Consider the following 18,259-nt stretch of genomic DNA (forward strand, 5'->3'; position numbering starts at 1 on the left):
TACCATCTAGAATTTTGTGTGTATATTCAGAGACCAGATCTCACTGTGTGTCCCAGGCTGGTGTCCTGGGCCCAAGTGATCTTCCATCCTCAGCTTCTCAAAGTGCTTGGATTATAGGCATGAGCCACTGGGTCTGACCTAGAATGTTTTAAATGGTAACATTCTGTCATATTGACTACAGATCTGATTATATAAATTTTAATTTCTGCCATCATATCAATCATGGAAAACACTTTCCCATCTATAGTGCCTCTCACTGCATGCAGCAATTCTTAACTGAAGGCAGGGATATAATTGGGGGAAAGCCTTCCTTTCAGAGATTGCACCTCCTCTCACCCTGCCTGCAGTTTGAGAGCCAGCAGTCTAGAATAAAGAGCAGTGGTCTAGAGGTCCTGAGTCCCAGGTTCTGTTGTCATTTCTGCCATTAATGGCTCCTGGCACAAACCTGACACCTAGTAGGTGAACAATAATGATTTATGGAGAATGGCATGAATTAACCAGCTGTGCTATCTTAGGCAAGTCACTTAATCTCCTTGGCTTCAGTTTCTTCACCTAAAGAATCAGAGAAATGGATTAGGTGACCTCTAAGGCCTCTTTCGGTTGTAAAATTATATGATTCTGTGATTGGACCTTTACCTCAGAGGAAGATTAATTTGACAGGAGTGTGAAGAATGGATCAGAGTGAGAGCCAAGAGAGGGGAATACACCTTTCTCTGAATTAGTTCAAGATTTCTTTTGCTACTAGTATTTTTTAAGCACTTACGTTGTTTTTCCCTGTAGTTTACATAGACTGACCATCATTTTCTGCAAAGATCATAAACTTGTTAAGGACTGGAACTGTGACTTTTTTTCTCTATTTCTATGTGCCTCAAAATGTAAGGCCTAATAATGGCTTATAGCAGTAGCACAGAGTTCATACAGTGTTTTCACACAGCTCTTGTTAAATCTGCGAGGGAAGCGTTCTTTCCCCTGTTTACTGCAGAGGAAACTGAATGTTGGAGAGGTGAAGTGGCTTGCTGAGCGTCGTTGCTGGTAAGTGGATCAACTCCAAATTGGGCTCACCTGACTAGTCTTCTATTCCCAGTGAAGTCTCTAGTTCTGACGTAAAGACGCTGCTGTAGGAAGGCCCTGGGATGAGCTGGGACGCTGCTCCATAGCAGCCGTCAGCTTGGCCACAGGAAGCTGCCCCTTTCACTTCGTGGCTCTCTTATTTCTGCCCTTCGGTTGTAGGTTCCTTCAGTGTATCCTCATATTGCCTAATCTTTTCATGCCTCATTAAATACAACAGTTTTCCCTCAGGGCTACACATTCATCTGCCAAGGACTATTCCCTGAACAGCAGCTCCCTCAACCTTTTACAGCCCTTTTTCCTTCTGTTGTATGACTGTAGCCATAGCGACAGCCATGTATACATGCATATATGTGAGTGCGTGTGAAATACTCTTTAGTTATTCAATCATTTCTTCTCATCTGTGACAGATGATGGTGGCTTGACCTTGGTCAGTAGCAGTGAAGTTTGAGAGAAAGGGATGATATGACAACTCTTACAGAGGTATAGCCCACAGGTCTCGATAGTGGGCCATCACCATCACTTCCTGCCATAAGGAGCTAGGAAAGGGAAATGTATCTGAGAGGAAAAGTGATACATTCTATTTTGGAGATGCTGTGCCTTTTGATGTCTCTTTGGACATTGCTTTGAGAGATACCATATAGGTAATTGATAAGCAATTTTCAGCTCTGGGGCGGTACCTGAGATTGAGTTATGGATTTGGAATTAATCATCAAGGGAGAGAATGAAAAGGGGAGATGGTGAAGGATAGAACATTAACATTGAGGAAACAGCCATACAGAGGTAGAGGAGTGTTTGGGGCACAGAGAGAAAGGGCAGCTGGGGAACTGGAGGAGACCAGAAGGAGGTGGTGTTACAGAAGCCAGGGAGAGGCACTTTATAAAAGCCAGACTTGTAAACTCTGCGTTCATTCATCTATTCAACAAATACTATCTGTGTACCCAGTAGGCAGGGAAGGGATGTGCACTGGTGAAGATAATGGGTGACATTTTTAAAGTTCCAGCTTTAGTTCAGCTCTGTTGTTCAGACTATAATGTTGGATCTATTCTTTATCCTTTCTAAGCCTCAGTTTCCTTGTCTCTGAAATAATAGAGGGTAAGAGCAGTTCCTGCTTTAAGAGTTGCTTTGAGTTTGGAATGAGATAACATATGTAAAACATCAAGCATGTCCCAGCAGATGGGAAATGCTGTTGTCTTAGTCCATTCTGTGCTGATATAACAAAATACCATAGACTGGGTAATTTATAATGACCAGAAATGTGTTGGCTCTTGGTTCTGGAGGCTGGAAAGTCTAAGGTTGAGGGGTGCACCATCTTAAGGTCTTCTTGCTGTGTTTTCCCATGGCAGAAGGGCAAAGAGAGGGTGTGAGAGAGAGCAAAAGATTAAACTCACGGCCTCAAGTGCTTTTAGAATTGGCATTAATCCATTTGTGAGGGTGGCGCCCTCATGACCTAACCAGCTCTCATTAGGCCCTACCTCTCAACACAGTCACATCAGGGATGAAGTTTCCAACACATCCCTTTATGGGGAGACATTCAAACCATAGCAGCTATGAATTATTATTTCCCCCTCTCACAGTTGAAGAAACAAGTTACAGAAGGCCAAATAAGTAGTTTGTGGTTTTGAACTCAGATCCCCATCTGCACAAGTCACATTGTCTCCTCATCCTGCCCCAGGCGGCCTCCTTGTCCGAAATAGAAGTATCTGCCCAGCTCACTGGGAGCCACAGTCCATTTCTCCTCCTGAGACTGCAGGGATGGACTTTGGTTCGGTGCCCAGAGTAGGACAAGAGGCAGACTGAACTGAAAATGATGTCCTGACCAATTCCTGGCTCAGCCTGTTTAAAAGGCCCCCATCCTACTCCTGATAGCAGGGAGATAGTCTAGGAATAGAGTGTGTGGGAATCCTTTTGAAATTCCCCGGACACTAACAGTTGCACCTTCACCTGGAATTTCAGGCAGAAGTAAGGAAGAAGAGGGCTATTGTCTGAGAAATCCTCTGCTGCTTAGGAGGGAGCGACTGCTCCTGGATCCCTGGGAAGCACTATCCCTGGCACTCTTACAGATACCCTTAGTGGTGTTGCCAACCTCAAAGCTCAGGGAAATAGTTGCCTTTCATCCTCATTTGAGAGCATCCCTGCGGTGGAGGGTACACAATGCCAGTGACAGTTACTGTTTCTGATGCTCTTTGACAATGAGTGGTCTTTGGATTTCTACTGCTTTAATCACTTCTGGGTCTTAGAGTGTGAGTGCCCTCATACTGCTGCTGGCATGGGCTAAGAGACAGTAATGTGAGGCTGAAGGATGCAAATAGTTCTGAGCTGGCATTTTGACTTTGGAGCCCTCCAGGAGCAATAACTCTGTCAGATTGTCCTGACACAGTACATTAAGAGGTGCAGATAAAAGCTACATCCTGTAAAATATATACTTCAATCGCACCTGCCTTCTGCACCTCCACCACCGGGAAGGGATGGGTGTTCACTCGTGTTCTGCATTACCAACCTCTTAGCCAGCTGCCTCATTTGATTGTTCATTGTGTCACTTGAAGATGAATTGAAAGAACAAGAAGAAAAACTTTATGCATGCCAATCTGTATCTCTGAACTTCTCACATTAAATAGACATAGAAAAAAAAAAGTTTGTCAGCACTGAACATCAATTACTAAACATCTTTTAAAAATCAGGCTGGGCATCGTGGCTCACACCTGTAGTCCTGGCACTTTGGGATCCCGAGGTAGGGAGATCACTTGAGTCCAGAGTTCAACACCAGCCTCAGCAACATAGCAAGACCCTTTTCTCTACAAAAAATTTAAAAATTAACCCATACTTCAAGCTGCTCAGGAGGCTGAGGAAGGAGGATTGCTTGCCTGAGAGTTCAAGGCTGCAGTGAGCAACAAGTGTGCCACTGTACTACCTGGGCAACTGAGTGAGACCTTGTCTCTGAAAGAATCCAAGCAATGAAGAAAATGAATTTCAGTTTTGTAAGTTTATGAATTGTTGTTTTCTTTTGGTTAGGTTTCTGTGGCTTTATTTTTCTTTCCCATGATTAATTTCTCCCATGCCTTCAGTCTGTGGGTCAGTGTAATCATTTATATGACTCTTTTTAGTAGATCCTTAAAAAGAACTTTGAAGTTTACCATTTCAGAAAGCTTCATCACCAGAAATCGGTTTGTATATTACTATCAGCAGAAGTTATATTTGACCTCACTGATGAATGGTAATGGACTGAATCTGGCCCACACATTAGTGTGAGCATTTTAAAGTTAGTATCAACAATTAAAACTATGGAATGTCATGTAAAATTTCAAATTTCTTTCTTCTCTGACAAATCCGAATATTGAGCAACATTGAGTCCAATCCTCTCTGGCCATAACCTGCAGGCACTGAATAGTGGTTGTCCCCTTTAGATGGGGAAGAAACTTTCCAGCTGGCACAGTCCCCACATTTCCCTGGTTATTAATACATTCTGATTTATTCAAAGTTCCTGCAATAGTGCTTACAAATGGTGGGTAAGAGCATAAATGGGTGCAACTTAAATGAAGGGGAATTTCATATGTGTCAGATTACAAATGCATATATCCTTTGACCAAGCAATTCACCTCTAGACATTTATTTTTATACTCCTGTTTATGCAAAATGACATAAGAATAAGGTTATTTATTGAAGCACTCTTTATAATAGTGAAAGATTGGAAACAATCTGTTCATAGAATGGGAACTGGTGAAAAAAGGCTGTAGCATCCCAGGGAAGACTATGTAGTTATAAATAAAAGAATGAGAAAACTCTCTACAAACTACCATGGAGAAATTCCAAGATGGTATTATGTTAAAAGAGAGGCAAGATATGAAACAGTGGATATACTGTGCTATCATTTGTATTCAGTATGTATGTGTATTTGCTAGTACATGCATAAAACATCAAGAAGTATGCACCAAATTCGTAAAACACTGATTGCCCCTGGAAGGGCAACCAGGTAGTTGGGTGACAGGAGTGAGAGGGCCAATTTTCACAGAATATTTAATGCCCTATTGTACCTTTTAATTTTTAAGCCATATGATTGTATCACCTACTTAAAAAGTAAATGTCCTGTCTGAGTTCTGTATGCATTTGCATTTTCAGTGCAATGAGCTATAAGGGGCTGTGTCTTACCAAATTTAAGAGTTTTTATTTTAGGATTAAAAGGATTTTTAATAAAAATTATCAAAGGCAGCCTGAGTGTTGAAACTGTTACTCTCAAGTTTTTATCATTTCCTGTATAAAGTTTCACAGACTTAGTTTCTGGCCTTAAATCATACCTATTTTCAGCTTCCCTGAAATCAAGAGTGTCCTGTGCCATATCAATTAAAGTAAATGTACTTTCAATTAAAGGTGTTAAGTATGAGTCTGAAAAGATTAATTCTTTATAAAAGGATGACCTTCAGTAGTTCGCTCCAATTAGGCATTTTTCCAGCTATATTTCATCTTGATGGGACAAGTCTACTACTCACAATCAATCACTGTGATCTTTTCAAAGGCGAGTATTTTAGGTCCAGAGTCATAAAAGAATGACTTGACTACGCAGCCTCCATAACTTGAACCACAGTTGATATAGATAGAGATTATGGGTGTTGGATATTACTTTTTGTGTTATTAATATTTGAAGCATCAGGATATGCATAATGATATTCTGGGTACAGTTCTTACACCTCTCTTCTCATGACCTTACTAGAATAAATTTCTTTAAATAAGACCGATGGAAAGGAAGAGAGGAAATGAACAATGACACAAATTAATGTCTAACCAAATTCCTCATTTTTTTCCTGTCATTTTATTATTAAGTACATTATAAATACTTACTTTCCTCATGGTTGTTTTCTTATTGGACTACTTTAGTTTGAAGTGAATCAGGCCGGGTGCGGTGGCTCAAGCCTGTAATCCCAGCACTTTGGGAGGCCGAGGCGGGCGGATCACGAGGTCAGGAGATCGAGACCATCCTGGCTAACACTGTGAAACCCCGTCTCTACTAAAAAATACAAAAAACTAGCCGGGCGAGGTGGCGGGCGCCTGTAGTCCCAGCTACTCGGAGGCTGAGGCAGGAGAATGGCGTGAACCCGGGAGGCGGAGCTTGCAGTGAGCTGAGATCCGGCCACTGCACTCCAGCCTGGGCGACAGAGCAAGACTCCGTCTCAAAAAAAAAAAAAAAAAAAAAAAATGAAGTGAATCATTGCTCATATACAGCACACGAAACCAAGACTATTAAGGAAATGAATGCTTGGTAATTGTTTTATGGGAACATGCAAAATCTTGGAGAATAATATTGCTTTATCTTAAAGGAATTGAGCATTTCTGTTTGTATTTGGTACCCTCAGTATGGAATTATTGGCCTTCACTCTGCCATTCATTAAATTTGTAAACTTGGAGAAGCTGTTGAACACAATCGTGGAAAAAATGGAAAACAAATAATACTTCTTTGCATATCTCAAAGGTTAATTATTGAAATTAAATGAGATTATATATGATATATATTATATATCATCTCATTTGATTATATATGATATATACATATATGTATATTATGTGTACATACATATGTATGTGTATACATTTATATATTAGTGTTACTTAAAATGTAGTCCGGTGACCCTGGGAGTCCTTGAGACCCTTTCAGGGAGCCCATGAGGTCAAAACTATTTTTATAATAATAGCAAGAAATTACTTGCCTGTTTCACTCTTTCACACATATTCAGTGGGATTTTTCAATTCCTGTCTCTATAACATTCGACATTGCATTGCAACAGATTGCAGAAACAGTTGTAAGATTCGAGCTATCCTAAGCCCCATATTATAGAGGTTTACAAAAACGTGAAACAGTGGGCTCTTTTTCACTGACTTGTTTTCATTTTGAAAAGGAAAAGTAATTTTTCATATAAAATTTACATTAACATCTAATGGGTTATTGTCCTTTTCAAATAAATTAATAAATATTTTTAATTATCAATTTTAATTTCTAATACAGTAAACTTTGATAGATATAGTCCATATAAACAAAATCTCTTTAGGGGTCCTCAGTACTTTTTAAGAACATAAAAGTGTTCTAAGACCAAAAAGTTTGAGAACTGCTGATATATATGAAAGCACTAAGTAAATGTGCAGTGATGACATTGGTGGTTTATTAAGAAACTTTGCCAGGCGCAGTGGCTGACGCCTGTAATCCCAGCACTTTGGGAGGCTGAGGCAGGCGGATCACTTGAGGTCAGGAGTTCAAGACCAGCCTGACCAACATGGTGAAACCCCATCTCTACTGAAAATACAAAAAATTAGCTGGGCTTGGTGGTACACTCCTGTAGTCCCAGCTGCTTGGGAGGCTGAGGCAGGAAAATTGCTAGCTAGAACCTGGGAGGAGAGGTTGCAGTGAGCAAAGATGTTGCCACTGCATTCCAGCCTGGGTGACAGGCGACAGAGCAAAACTCCATCTCAAAAAAATAAATACATGAAAAGAAAGTTTAAGCTGTTTAAACAATGCAGCACGCCAATCATCCTCCAACTGTAGGCACTGTTGTGAGTGGTACACTCCACCTCCAAGGCAGGATTCTTTAGTCTGGGGTCCAAGATGATTTCTGACTCCTCTGTAGTTATCTAAAATTTTGCGCATTAAGTTATGTGTGGTAGTCCCTCCGTATCTTCGCAAGGGTACGTTTCGAAACCGCTGTGGATAACTGAAGCCAAAGATAGTACCGAACCATCTATGCAGTATGTTTTTCCCTATACATACGTACTTATGATAAAGCTTAATTAGGCACAGTAAGAGATTAACAGCAAGAAATAACAATAAAACAGAACAATTACAACAATATAGTGTCATAAAGAATATGTGAATGTGGTCTCTCTCTCAAAATATTTTACTGTGCTGACGTGGATAACCGAAACCATGGAACATGAAACCAAAGATAAAGGGGGACTGCTGTATCTACTTTCTTTTAGGGTGAGGATCCACAATTTTCACAGTTTTCAGATTTCCACAGGTCCTAAAAGAAGCACAGTTATAGAAACTGCTACAGTCCCTGGTCCCATTTTAGCCCTGAGGGGAGTAGTGATAAAGTCAAGGTTGGGGAAACCTGAGGGGAGATGCAAAGTTCAAGGTCCAAGGCTCTCATATCTGGGTGTGGGGTTGGACGTGTCTTGAGTTCTTGGCCCTTTACTTCTCCCTGTTTTGTTTATGGAAAGGTGGGAGACTTGGGCTGACTTTCTAGACACTGAGGAAAAGGGCATTCTTTCAGTGAGTGCCACGCCCTTTGCATAGTTGTGGGCTTCCTCACTCTTAGTGTGGTTGGATGTGGTAGGACATAAAGAACCAAAATCAGGCTGTGGACCAAAAAGGTCCCAGAGACAAGCTTCGTTGTGGTTTGGGCATGGTTCACAGAGACCAGGAGGTTTTACACAGAGCTTGAGAGTGCAGATGCTCAATTTCCCAGCTCCTCAGGAGGATGTTCAGGGATGGGTATTCAGGCCGTCTCTGACTCTGTCTTAGACACTTTCAGAGACTGAGCTAATACTAGTTCATGTTTCCTACTGCAGCAACTTCCTTTCCTTTTCCTTTTCCTTTTCCTTTTCCTTTCCTTTCCTTTCTTTCCTTTCTTCTTTCCTTTCTTTCCCTCTTTGTCAAAATGAGACAAACTCTTGCTCTGTCGCCCAAGCTGTAGTGCAGTGGTGTGATCTCAGCTAACTGCAACTTCCACCTCCCAGGTTTCAGTTCTCCTGCCGCAGCTTCCTGAGTAGCTGGGATTATAGGGATGTGCCACCATTCCCAGCTAATTTTTGTATTTTTAGTAGAAATGGGGTTTCCCCATGTAGGCCAGGCTGGTCTCGAACTCCTAACCTCAAGTGATCCATCCGCCTCAGCCTCTCAAAGTGCTGGGATTACAGGCGTGAGCCACCGTGCCCGGCTTCTACTGCAATTTCTTAAGATGTTTTTATTAACCTTACTTATAGCATCTGTTGATACTTATAATATTTTAGTGTTCTTACAAGAATTTGAAACTATTCTAATTATAGCTCACTGCCCCTTATTATCATTTCTTAAAATTAATTTGAATGGAAAACTTGTGTCTCAGACATTTATGTATTTCATATCTCCCCGTGCCATTTAATTTTTAAATTGCATAGACATATATATTTTTCAGTTTTATGTTAGCCTTTACAGTTACTTAAAGTTTTATATATTCCTGGGGCAAAATGTTGCAAAATTGCCCACTGAATATATAAAACTTTTAAATTTAGATAAAATTTTAAACTACTAAATGTGTACGTTTTTCTTGGTGTTGTGCTACATGATTTAATGTGTAGTGCTTCTTGAATTCTGTCACTGAGAGCATCTTCCCTGTTTCACTTTTAAAAATGATTTAATAAAATACTATTTTTCAAGAAAAAATATGAAAAATGCAGTGGATACCATTTATTTTAGACTAAAGGCTTCTGAAATTTTTAATGAAATTATATTGGCCGGGTGTGGTGGCTCATGTCTGTGATCCCAGCACTTTGGGAGGCCGAGGCTGGGGGCATCACCTGAGGTCAGGAGTTTGAGACCAGCCTGACCAACATGGAAAAACCCCATCTCTACTAAAAATACAAAAAATTAGCCGGGCGTGGTGGCACATGCCGGTAATTCCAGCTACTCAGGAGGCTGAACCTGGGAGACAGAGGTTGCAGTGAGATTGCACCATCGCACTCCAGCCTGGGCAACAAGAGTGAAACTCTGTCTCAAAAAAATAAAAAAGAAGAAATTATATTCAAAGTTTCCTGTTCAGTGCAGATTTTATAAAATGAACATTTTGTTTTTGGAATTTTGTGATATAAACATGTTTATATAAGGTAAATTCAATCAAATTAAACAAATCTCTTCATTATTATTGTCATAACTATCTTTCCCAGTTAACAAAATACTTGGAGGTAACCTCAAACTGTAAAATGTTATCCACGTTAGTAGCATCTTGTGAAAATCTGAATACATGTAAGTTCGACTAAACTCTGCTTCACTAGACATTAATGTATTATATGTTATGTATTTCAGAAACTCCAGAAAGGAACTTAATGACATACGATTTGAGTTTACTCCAGGAAGAGGTAAGTTTTAATTGAAGTTATTATTTTATTGCCTCAAAGAGCATTACAGAAATTGATTACAAGCATGTGGTTATAATTTGCTGTTTAAAACTGCTTTGTTTAATAATGAAGGAAGGAAGGAGAGATAGATGGAAGGAAGGACTTTTGATACTTCTAAGGATTCCAAACCAAATCATGACTGACTACGTGAATCTCAGTGACACATGCAGCACAGTATACATACAAATATAAGTTAGATATATTAGCTCAACCATGAAAATAAGTATTGCTATGGTAATGCAGGCCCTAAAGCAAATGATGATGAATGTAATGAGAAGCATACCACAATCCTAATGAGGGATGAGCAGCAAACAGTGGGATCATACAAAAAGGTAACATACTTTGCTTCTGTGATCTCAGTTCAGATTACGTGAAGCCTCCATTGGGGAGTGTTTACTAAAATTTTGAAAGCTCCGAAGTACAAGAACTTTCTAGCTTGTTAGGTGGTCCATCAGTAAACTCTTTGACACCCTGTGGTTATTACCTGCAGGAAGACACAAACTCAGATGTCCACAGAAACCAAAGTGAATAGTGTGCACTTTGGGAAACTGGAGGATCTCCTATCTAATTTCACTCATGTTCAGTAGTTTTTTTTTTTTTTTTTTTGCAAAGGCCACTAGCTAAACAAAATATTCCTGGGCAATGCTTGGCCATAGGCTTACTGGTCCCTGATTGCTAGTCTTCTATAAATGCAAAGATTTCAGGATTCCTGGTATATTTGAATTAAACTAAAATACGAAGTATCTTTTTAAAATAAATGTACAGGCCAAGCACGGTGGCTCACACCTGTAATCTCAGCACTTTGGGAGGCTGAGGCGGGGGATCAGTTGATGCTAGGAGTGTGAGACCAGCCTTTCCAACATGGTGAAACCCCCTGTCTACTAAAAATACAAAAACCAGCTGGGTGTGATGGTGCACAGCTCTAGTCTCAGCTACTTGGGAGGCTGAGGCAAGAGAATCACTTGAACCTGGGAGGCAGAGGGTGCAGTGAGCCAAGATTGTGCTACTGCACTCCAGCCCGGGCGACAGAGCGAGACTCTGTCTCAATGAATAAATGGACATAAGGCCCTAGTGGATTTGCTAATTGATCTTTCTTTCCGGAGATATCCATCTTTGACAATTTAGAGTTGGTTTATGAAATTGTACAGCACCAGGTAGTATTGTCAAAAAACTATCTATTTTGTCATAATGTAAAAATGTTGACCAGGCCATGCTGTGATAAAATCTAGTAATTATATAATAAATGTTTCAAGTACAGCAAGTAGAAAGAACAGATTCTTATTTTAAGGTTGTTTCTTTACATCTGATTGTTTAAAATTGACTATGGCAATGAAAATCAATTTAAATTTTAAGAGGTAACAAAGAAGTGAATATGAGCTCAGGACTTTTGTGGGTAACATGGCCCTGTCAGCATTATTGGGCTGTTGGCACTGGCTTTGGCAGCTGCCTTTGCCACATTTAGATTAACAGTCCCTGCTTCTGTTGCACAGACAGAACCCATAGCATTGTCTGCCTAATGACAGCCAGCCTTCACTGGACGGCAGAGCTCAGGCCCATTATTGAAGGAAGCACTATGCATATATCACTGCATCTCTGTGACTATTGATGCTGTCTGTATTTCAGACTTTGCTTGCAGTAAAATCTGTGTGCAGTCCACATGCATTATGCTTGTGCTGTATATACACGTGAATAAGTATATATGGCACAAAATGTATAATGTAAACACATAAAATATGCTCTTTCCTCACTTGAGGACAAGCCCTTTGTGTTTAGTGTGTCCCATGTGCTCTGGAAACCAGAAATTAATACATGAATATTTATCCTGTTTAGGCACCAGGGATGTTAAACAGCTTAAAGAAAAATAGATTGCTAATGAAACATGAAATAAGTTATTTCACATTTCTGTTCCAAACTATTACTGGTGTCTTACTTCCATGCATACAAAATGCCTAATGGCACACATGCAGATACGGAATATTTCCCATTTGGATCAACCAGCAGTACCTGTTTGCTATTTTGGCATGCATGACTCATCTGGTGCCCAGGAGTCCTGAAAACAGTAGGACATGCTGTATGCTTTAATCATTTGGGAATGTCAGTCATTTTGGTACTGTTTTAGTGCTATCCCTCAATGCAGCTTTGGTTATTTCATTTTTGGCTACCTTCTGTGATTATAGCTCCTTACTTAAGTGTAAGATCTTACTGATACTTTAGAAAGGATGGGTAACACATCCAAATGCTTCAGCAGATGACCAATCAGTAGAAATATAATGAATGACTGCCTGCTATCTGCCCAGTGCCTACTAGGTGTTAGGTTCTTTAATTCAGTTCACTTATTTCCCTAAAGATTTGGGTAACATCTAGGAAGATGCCAGTTATGAGGCTGAATGTTCTAGCACCTTCAGAAAGCTACATCATGTTCAGAGTAGCGCCTCTCATTATGCTACCCTAACTTCCATGATTATGGGATCATTTTATCATGAAGAGACTTCGTAAGGTGTTTGTTTTTTTTTTTTCTTTTCTTTTTTAAAAATAGACAGGGTTTCACTCTGTCACCCTGGCTGGAGCTCACTGCAGCCTTGACCTCCCAGGCTCAAGTGATCCTTCCACTCGGCCTCCCAAGTAGCTGGGACCACAGGTACATGCCACCATGCCCAGCTAATTTTTTACGTTTTGTAGAGACGGGGTCTCCCTATGTTGCCCAGACTGGTCTGTAACTCCTGGGTTCAAGCAATCATCTCGCCTTGGCCTCCTAAAGTGCTGGAATTACAGATATGAGCCGTTGCACTGGGCCAAGGTGTTTTTTGTACTGCTAGCAAAAAGGACAAAGCCTAAGACAGGCTCATCTTATATGGAACTTTGTAGTTTAGTAAGATTCCTATATATTTCTTTGCCGTTTACTTCATTTTATTCCATTTCATTATGACTTCATTATGAAATGGAATCAGTAAAATGGCGGAATATGGAGATGTAAAGTGTAAGGTGTGTTTCAAATGATCTTTGGCTGCTGCATCATCATCATAGTTACCATTTATTGAGTATTTACTGTATGTCAGACACTAGGCAAACTCTTTAAACCCCAAGAATTGTGAAACACAAATTACCTCCAGCTGCACACTCACATGTATATGCACACATGCAAACATATACACACAAACACACACACACACACACACCAGCCCAGTTACATAGTCAGCACATCTGAAGCACAGATGAAGTAAGGAAACGCAGTTTATGTTTAGGGCAGCTTTTGGTGTCACAAACCGCAATTCCGTTTAGATGCTCATTTGATTTAGCAATTGTGCTTTCAGGTGCCCCCTGACTTTGGAAGACATTTCTGTCAAACCCCCATCTAGAGTGTTACAGCCCGCTGAGCCAGTTTCTTCTTATCAAGCTACGGTTCTAAATATTTGTGAAAAATATCCGAAGTCCCTGGGGACCAAGTCAGCTCCCTTGAACCAAGTGAGCTCCCTTGTGAAAACGTGGGGGTTTCTAACAGTTCTCCTGAGCACATTGTAATTTATCAGTTTCTTTTTACAAAGCCTTCAAATAGAAGGTTACAGTGTTATCATGTTCATTTGTAACCTTTCAATTAAGTAATTCCAGCTGTATTCACTTGCCACGGCCTCTTTAGTCCCATCCTTAGGAGATTGCGAACTCCTGTCACTTATCATTGAGAAAGTATGGTATTTTATTCAACCACATTTTTCTAAGACAGTGAATCTGTTGCTATCAAATGATCAATGTCATGTTAAAGGAGTTTCTTAATAGCCTACATTTAAATAGCTCGTCGTAATAGTCCAGCAAGCTCTTAGGCTGGCTGTTTGTACACATGCAAGGTTATATCAGATCCTACCCATTCAACCTTTGCTATATATTCACTGCATAGCTACTAATGATAGAAAAGGATTGATGATGGTGGGTGGGATTCACCTTGACAGGAAAGAGAAGCAGTGTGATAGGGAACAGTTATAACTTCCAGAGGCACATTTGAAGATTAATTCAGACAGTAGCCAGAGGGCACAAGTGTTTTATTTCGCCAAAAATGGAAAAAATAATTTTGTGTAACTTCTGTTGAATAAATAGCAAGATGCAAATGGCACGTGGCAAAATGTATTTCATGTTGCTTCTGATTTTGTCTTGATAGAGTCTGAATTGTTGAATTAAAACTCATGGATGATTTTCGTAAATGAAATATATATATTTTACATTCTACTGGGTTGTTGATTTTTATGTTATAGTTACTAATACATATTCATTTCACATTTGGACAGATACAGCAGATGGTGTATCTCAGGAGCTCTTCTCTGCTGGCTTAGTGGATGGTCACGATGTAGTTATAGGTAAATTGTTTTTTAGTATGCACTGTCATTTTGTTGGTATATAAAATGGAAATGTGTTTGGAAGCAAAAGTGTTCATTAAGGAATAATTCACTCTGAATATTTGAAGAATTCTTCTTGAATTCTTATCTTTTATGTAGAAGTATATTTAAGAATCATGTTTGGACAGGTGCCATGGCTCATGCCTATAATCCCAGCACTTTGGGAGGCCAAGGTGGGTGGATCACCTGAGGTCAGGAGTTAGAGACCAGCCTTGCCTATTTGGTGAAACCACGCTTCTATTAAAAATACAAAATTAGCTGGGCATGGGTGGTGCATGCCCGTAGTCTCAACTACTCGGGAAGCTGAGGCAGGAGAATCTCTTGAACCTGGGTGGCGGAGGTTGCAGTGAGCCGAGATCGCACCATTGCACAACAAAAGTGAAACTCCGTCTCAAAAAAAAAAAAGAATCATATTTAATTTTCTTTTTTTCAAAAGCTCTTAATGTAATCCTGTCTCATGTATCTGGACATGATTTATCCAATGAGGAGCCTTATTTATTGGAAATATAACAAAGAACTCAGAAGACCCAAAAGTCCATGATGTAACAAAAATAAGATGCTGTAAATTCTGTTCACTAAAGCATAGGGACCTTTGAAATCCTTACTCGCAGTTTCTGTATTCTTTCTTTGGACACAGTTCTAATAAACTTAGAATTCGTTTTTTCAGCTCTCAGCAATATTCATTGTAAAATCTCAGGTTTGGATGGGAACTTAAAGATCATTCAGGCCAGTTCTTTCACTGTGTAGATCAGGAAATGAATTCCTAAAGAGGTTCCGTGGTGTGTCCAGAACCATGCAGCTGGGACGTGGCAGAACGATTTCACTTTTTGGGTCTTTCTGCCTCCTTTAGAATCATAAGATAGCTGTACAGAGATAGGGGAGCCTGCTCAACATAGACTGCTGATAGGAGCAAGCATCCACCCATAGACCTCCTGACAAAGCAAAGGAGGCGGAAAAGTTCTAAGAGGCAGACAGCTGTCTGAGAAAATGTGTAGCCTGGTTCCACCTAGAGTGAGGATGAATAGCTCCATGCTCTTCAGCAAATTCTGACTTTATAGAGATTTTACAATGTATAATGATAATAACCCGAACTAATCAAGGTTAGTTAGCATATTAATAATTATGTTAATATATTAATTATATTATTAACTCTAATAACATTATTTAGGGGACTATATATTATGATAATGCCTTATTAAAAAATATTCAACTCAAAACTGATGTTTGAAATGACATGCTCCCCTTAAATGATATGGTTTATGTTTGTTTTTGTTTTTGTTTTTTTGAAACAGGGTCTCACTCTGTCACCCAGGCTGGAGTGCAGTGGTGTAATCTTGGCCCACTGCAACCTCCGCCTCCCGGGTCCAGGCAATTCTCATGCCTCAGCCTCCCGAGTAGCTTGGGACTACAGGCACGTGCCACCATTCCCGGCTAATTTTTGTATTTTTAGTAGAGACAGGGTTTCGCCATGTTGGCCAGGCTGGTTTTGAACTCCTGACCTCAAGTTATCCACCTGCCTTGGCCTCCCAGAGTGCTGGGATTACAGGTGTGAGCCACCGCTCCCAGCCCCTTAAATGATATGTTTGAATTAAAAAAAAATAACTTATTCAAAATAAGTCATTCCCCAATAACGCTGGAGTATGTGACTGAAGAGGGAATTTAAGGTAGATACACACACCTATCAGAATAATTTGTTCCTAGTAACTTTGGAATGTAAATCATTATAAAGTGAATTATTTTATGTAAATAAGAGGAATTGAGTTTATAGTGGGAGATTAGAATTCTGACTAAAGACATAATATCCAATATGTTCTTTATATACAATTGATATGTCATAAATGCAGATACAAAGATACCTTTATCATTAGAAAAAAATAGGTTTTTTCCCTATTGATTTTACATCAAGTGTTCACATTGATTTCACAATGAAGCTCTAACTCCTTTGCCAAGTGACTCCATACATGAGGGGACACAGACATATTTTAAAGGAAAGTGACTTAACATGCATTTATGTGGTGTGAATGTGTATTCCCTTATATATCTTGTCTTTCACATTTTCTTTTACAATCTTGTGAGGTTTAAGGCCAGCTAAGTTCTCACCTAAGTTTTCTAATCAAATGTGAGAGGGAAGCTGAGAAAAAAGATTGATTCAACTTTGGTGTCTACTTTAAATTCCGTCTAAGAATTCATTATGTTAGCCTACCAATTCCTTGATGAAGATGAACACTCTCCTTCATTAGAAAACATAAGTACACACTTTTGTGTCTTAGTTTACCAGAAGAAATAGAACAGTTAATGGCTAGATCAGGAGACCCTGCAAAATATATTTTCCTTGAAGAGAACTATGGTCTGTATGCTAAGCATCCAGAATAGAAAATTAATCAAGTGAAAATGATCATCAAAAACTTCTTTGAAACACCTACTAATGTCTCCTATTGGGCAAGAAGCCAAGGATCAGATTGTTCTTTTATTGGGGTTGATCCTGGCAGGTGGCTAGGAACACAGAAAATGAGAGCTTCATGGAAAGGTGTTAGGTCACGTCTTCTTTTAAGCATGGTCCTTGCTTCGGACCTGCAGTGAAGTGTTTAATGTACTTCTTTTTTTTTGCCCCAGGCTCAGCTAAAGTTAAGAAGGTTTTATTGTTGTTGTTGTTGTTGAATTTTTAAAAGGAGGAAATTAGGAAATTAAGGCAGAGTTCATGTACAACTTATTGAGTGTGTTTTCAATACAATATATAACCATAAAGCTTCTCTTTTTCTATGCCTTAGTTAATTATTCTTCTAAAAACTCTTCAGCTTGGTTTTTTTCCCCTTCTTGGAGCTAAATTATTTCTATGTAGAAAATGTTTGAGTAAGAACAGGCATATCTAACTCTTTTTGATATAGTAGCACTTAAAAATGCCTTACATGGACATCACACTTAAGTGTTTACAGACAAGGTTTATGTATTTCATTTGATCATCACATCAATTCTATAAGGTAAAGAGGACAGGTTGTTTTAATCACTACGTTGCAGACTGAAAACTGAGGTCCAAAGAAGTGTCTAGACTGTTGCAACTGGTAATGGTCCTTGAGCTTAGGTCTTGTTGACTCCCCAGTGTTGACACTTTGCATATAATTTATACTTTCACCCTTAAAAAGTGGATCCAGGTAATTTTAAATGATGGTGGTTCTTGTGTCCCCTGGGAGAAAAATAGCTCTTCCTTGTTTGTTTTTCCATGGACCAGTGGATGTTTTCTATTTTAATTGCTGATTATTTGACAAACTAATTTATTTGATCTTGTTCCCTCTAACCAATCCTAGCAAATCTGTACTCCCTCCCTCCTCATCTATTTCCCTCTTTACTGGATATGTCCCACCAGCATACGAATATGTTTTTATTTCTCTTATCTTCAGAAAGGCCTGTCTTTACCCCACCTCCCATTATAGCTATTTCTCTCCATCCCCTTACAGCTAAACTTATCAAAGAAAATTACCCTGGCTTTGATTCCCTTCTTATCACTGTCTCTTAAATCCACCTCAGTCAGACTTTTGACCACCCTACTCCACTTAAACTGTTCTTTTCAAAGCTGCACCTGGGGAAAACACACCTGCAAAAAAGGAGTGGCAGACGCATATGTAGGCGTGGCTGGAGTGAGGGGAGAAAGAAGGATGGTAAAGGACACGTGGTCTGTG

At 39.6% G+C, this 18,259-nt stretch overlaps 1 protein-coding gene across 3 annotated transcripts in view; it reads left to right on the forward strand.

Moving 5' to 3' along the window:
* Window positions 1–18,259, forward strand: part of STK39 (serine/threonine kinase 39) — a 302,652-nt gene that overhangs the window by 222,019 nt on the left and 62,374 nt on the right. For all 3 annotated transcript variants that reach the window (XM_033231238.1, XM_033231239.1, XM_033231241.1), the window contains exons 15-16: window positions 10,112–10,164; window positions 14,478–14,546. In XM_033231238.1, the coding sequence (XP_033087129.1) occupies window positions 10,112–10,164; window positions 14,478–14,546 (122 nt within the window). The remainder of the gene's footprint in view (window positions 1–10,111; window positions 10,165–14,477; window positions 14,547–18,259) is intronic.

Source organism: Trachypithecus francoisi, unplaced genomic scaffold (genome assembly GCF_009764315.1).
Source record: "Trachypithecus francoisi isolate TF-2019V2 unplaced genomic scaffold, Tfra_2.0 Lachesis_group13, whole genome shotgun sequence".
Classification (NCBI taxonomy): domain Eukaryota; kingdom Metazoa; phylum Chordata; class Mammalia; order Primates; family Cercopithecidae; genus Trachypithecus; species Trachypithecus francoisi.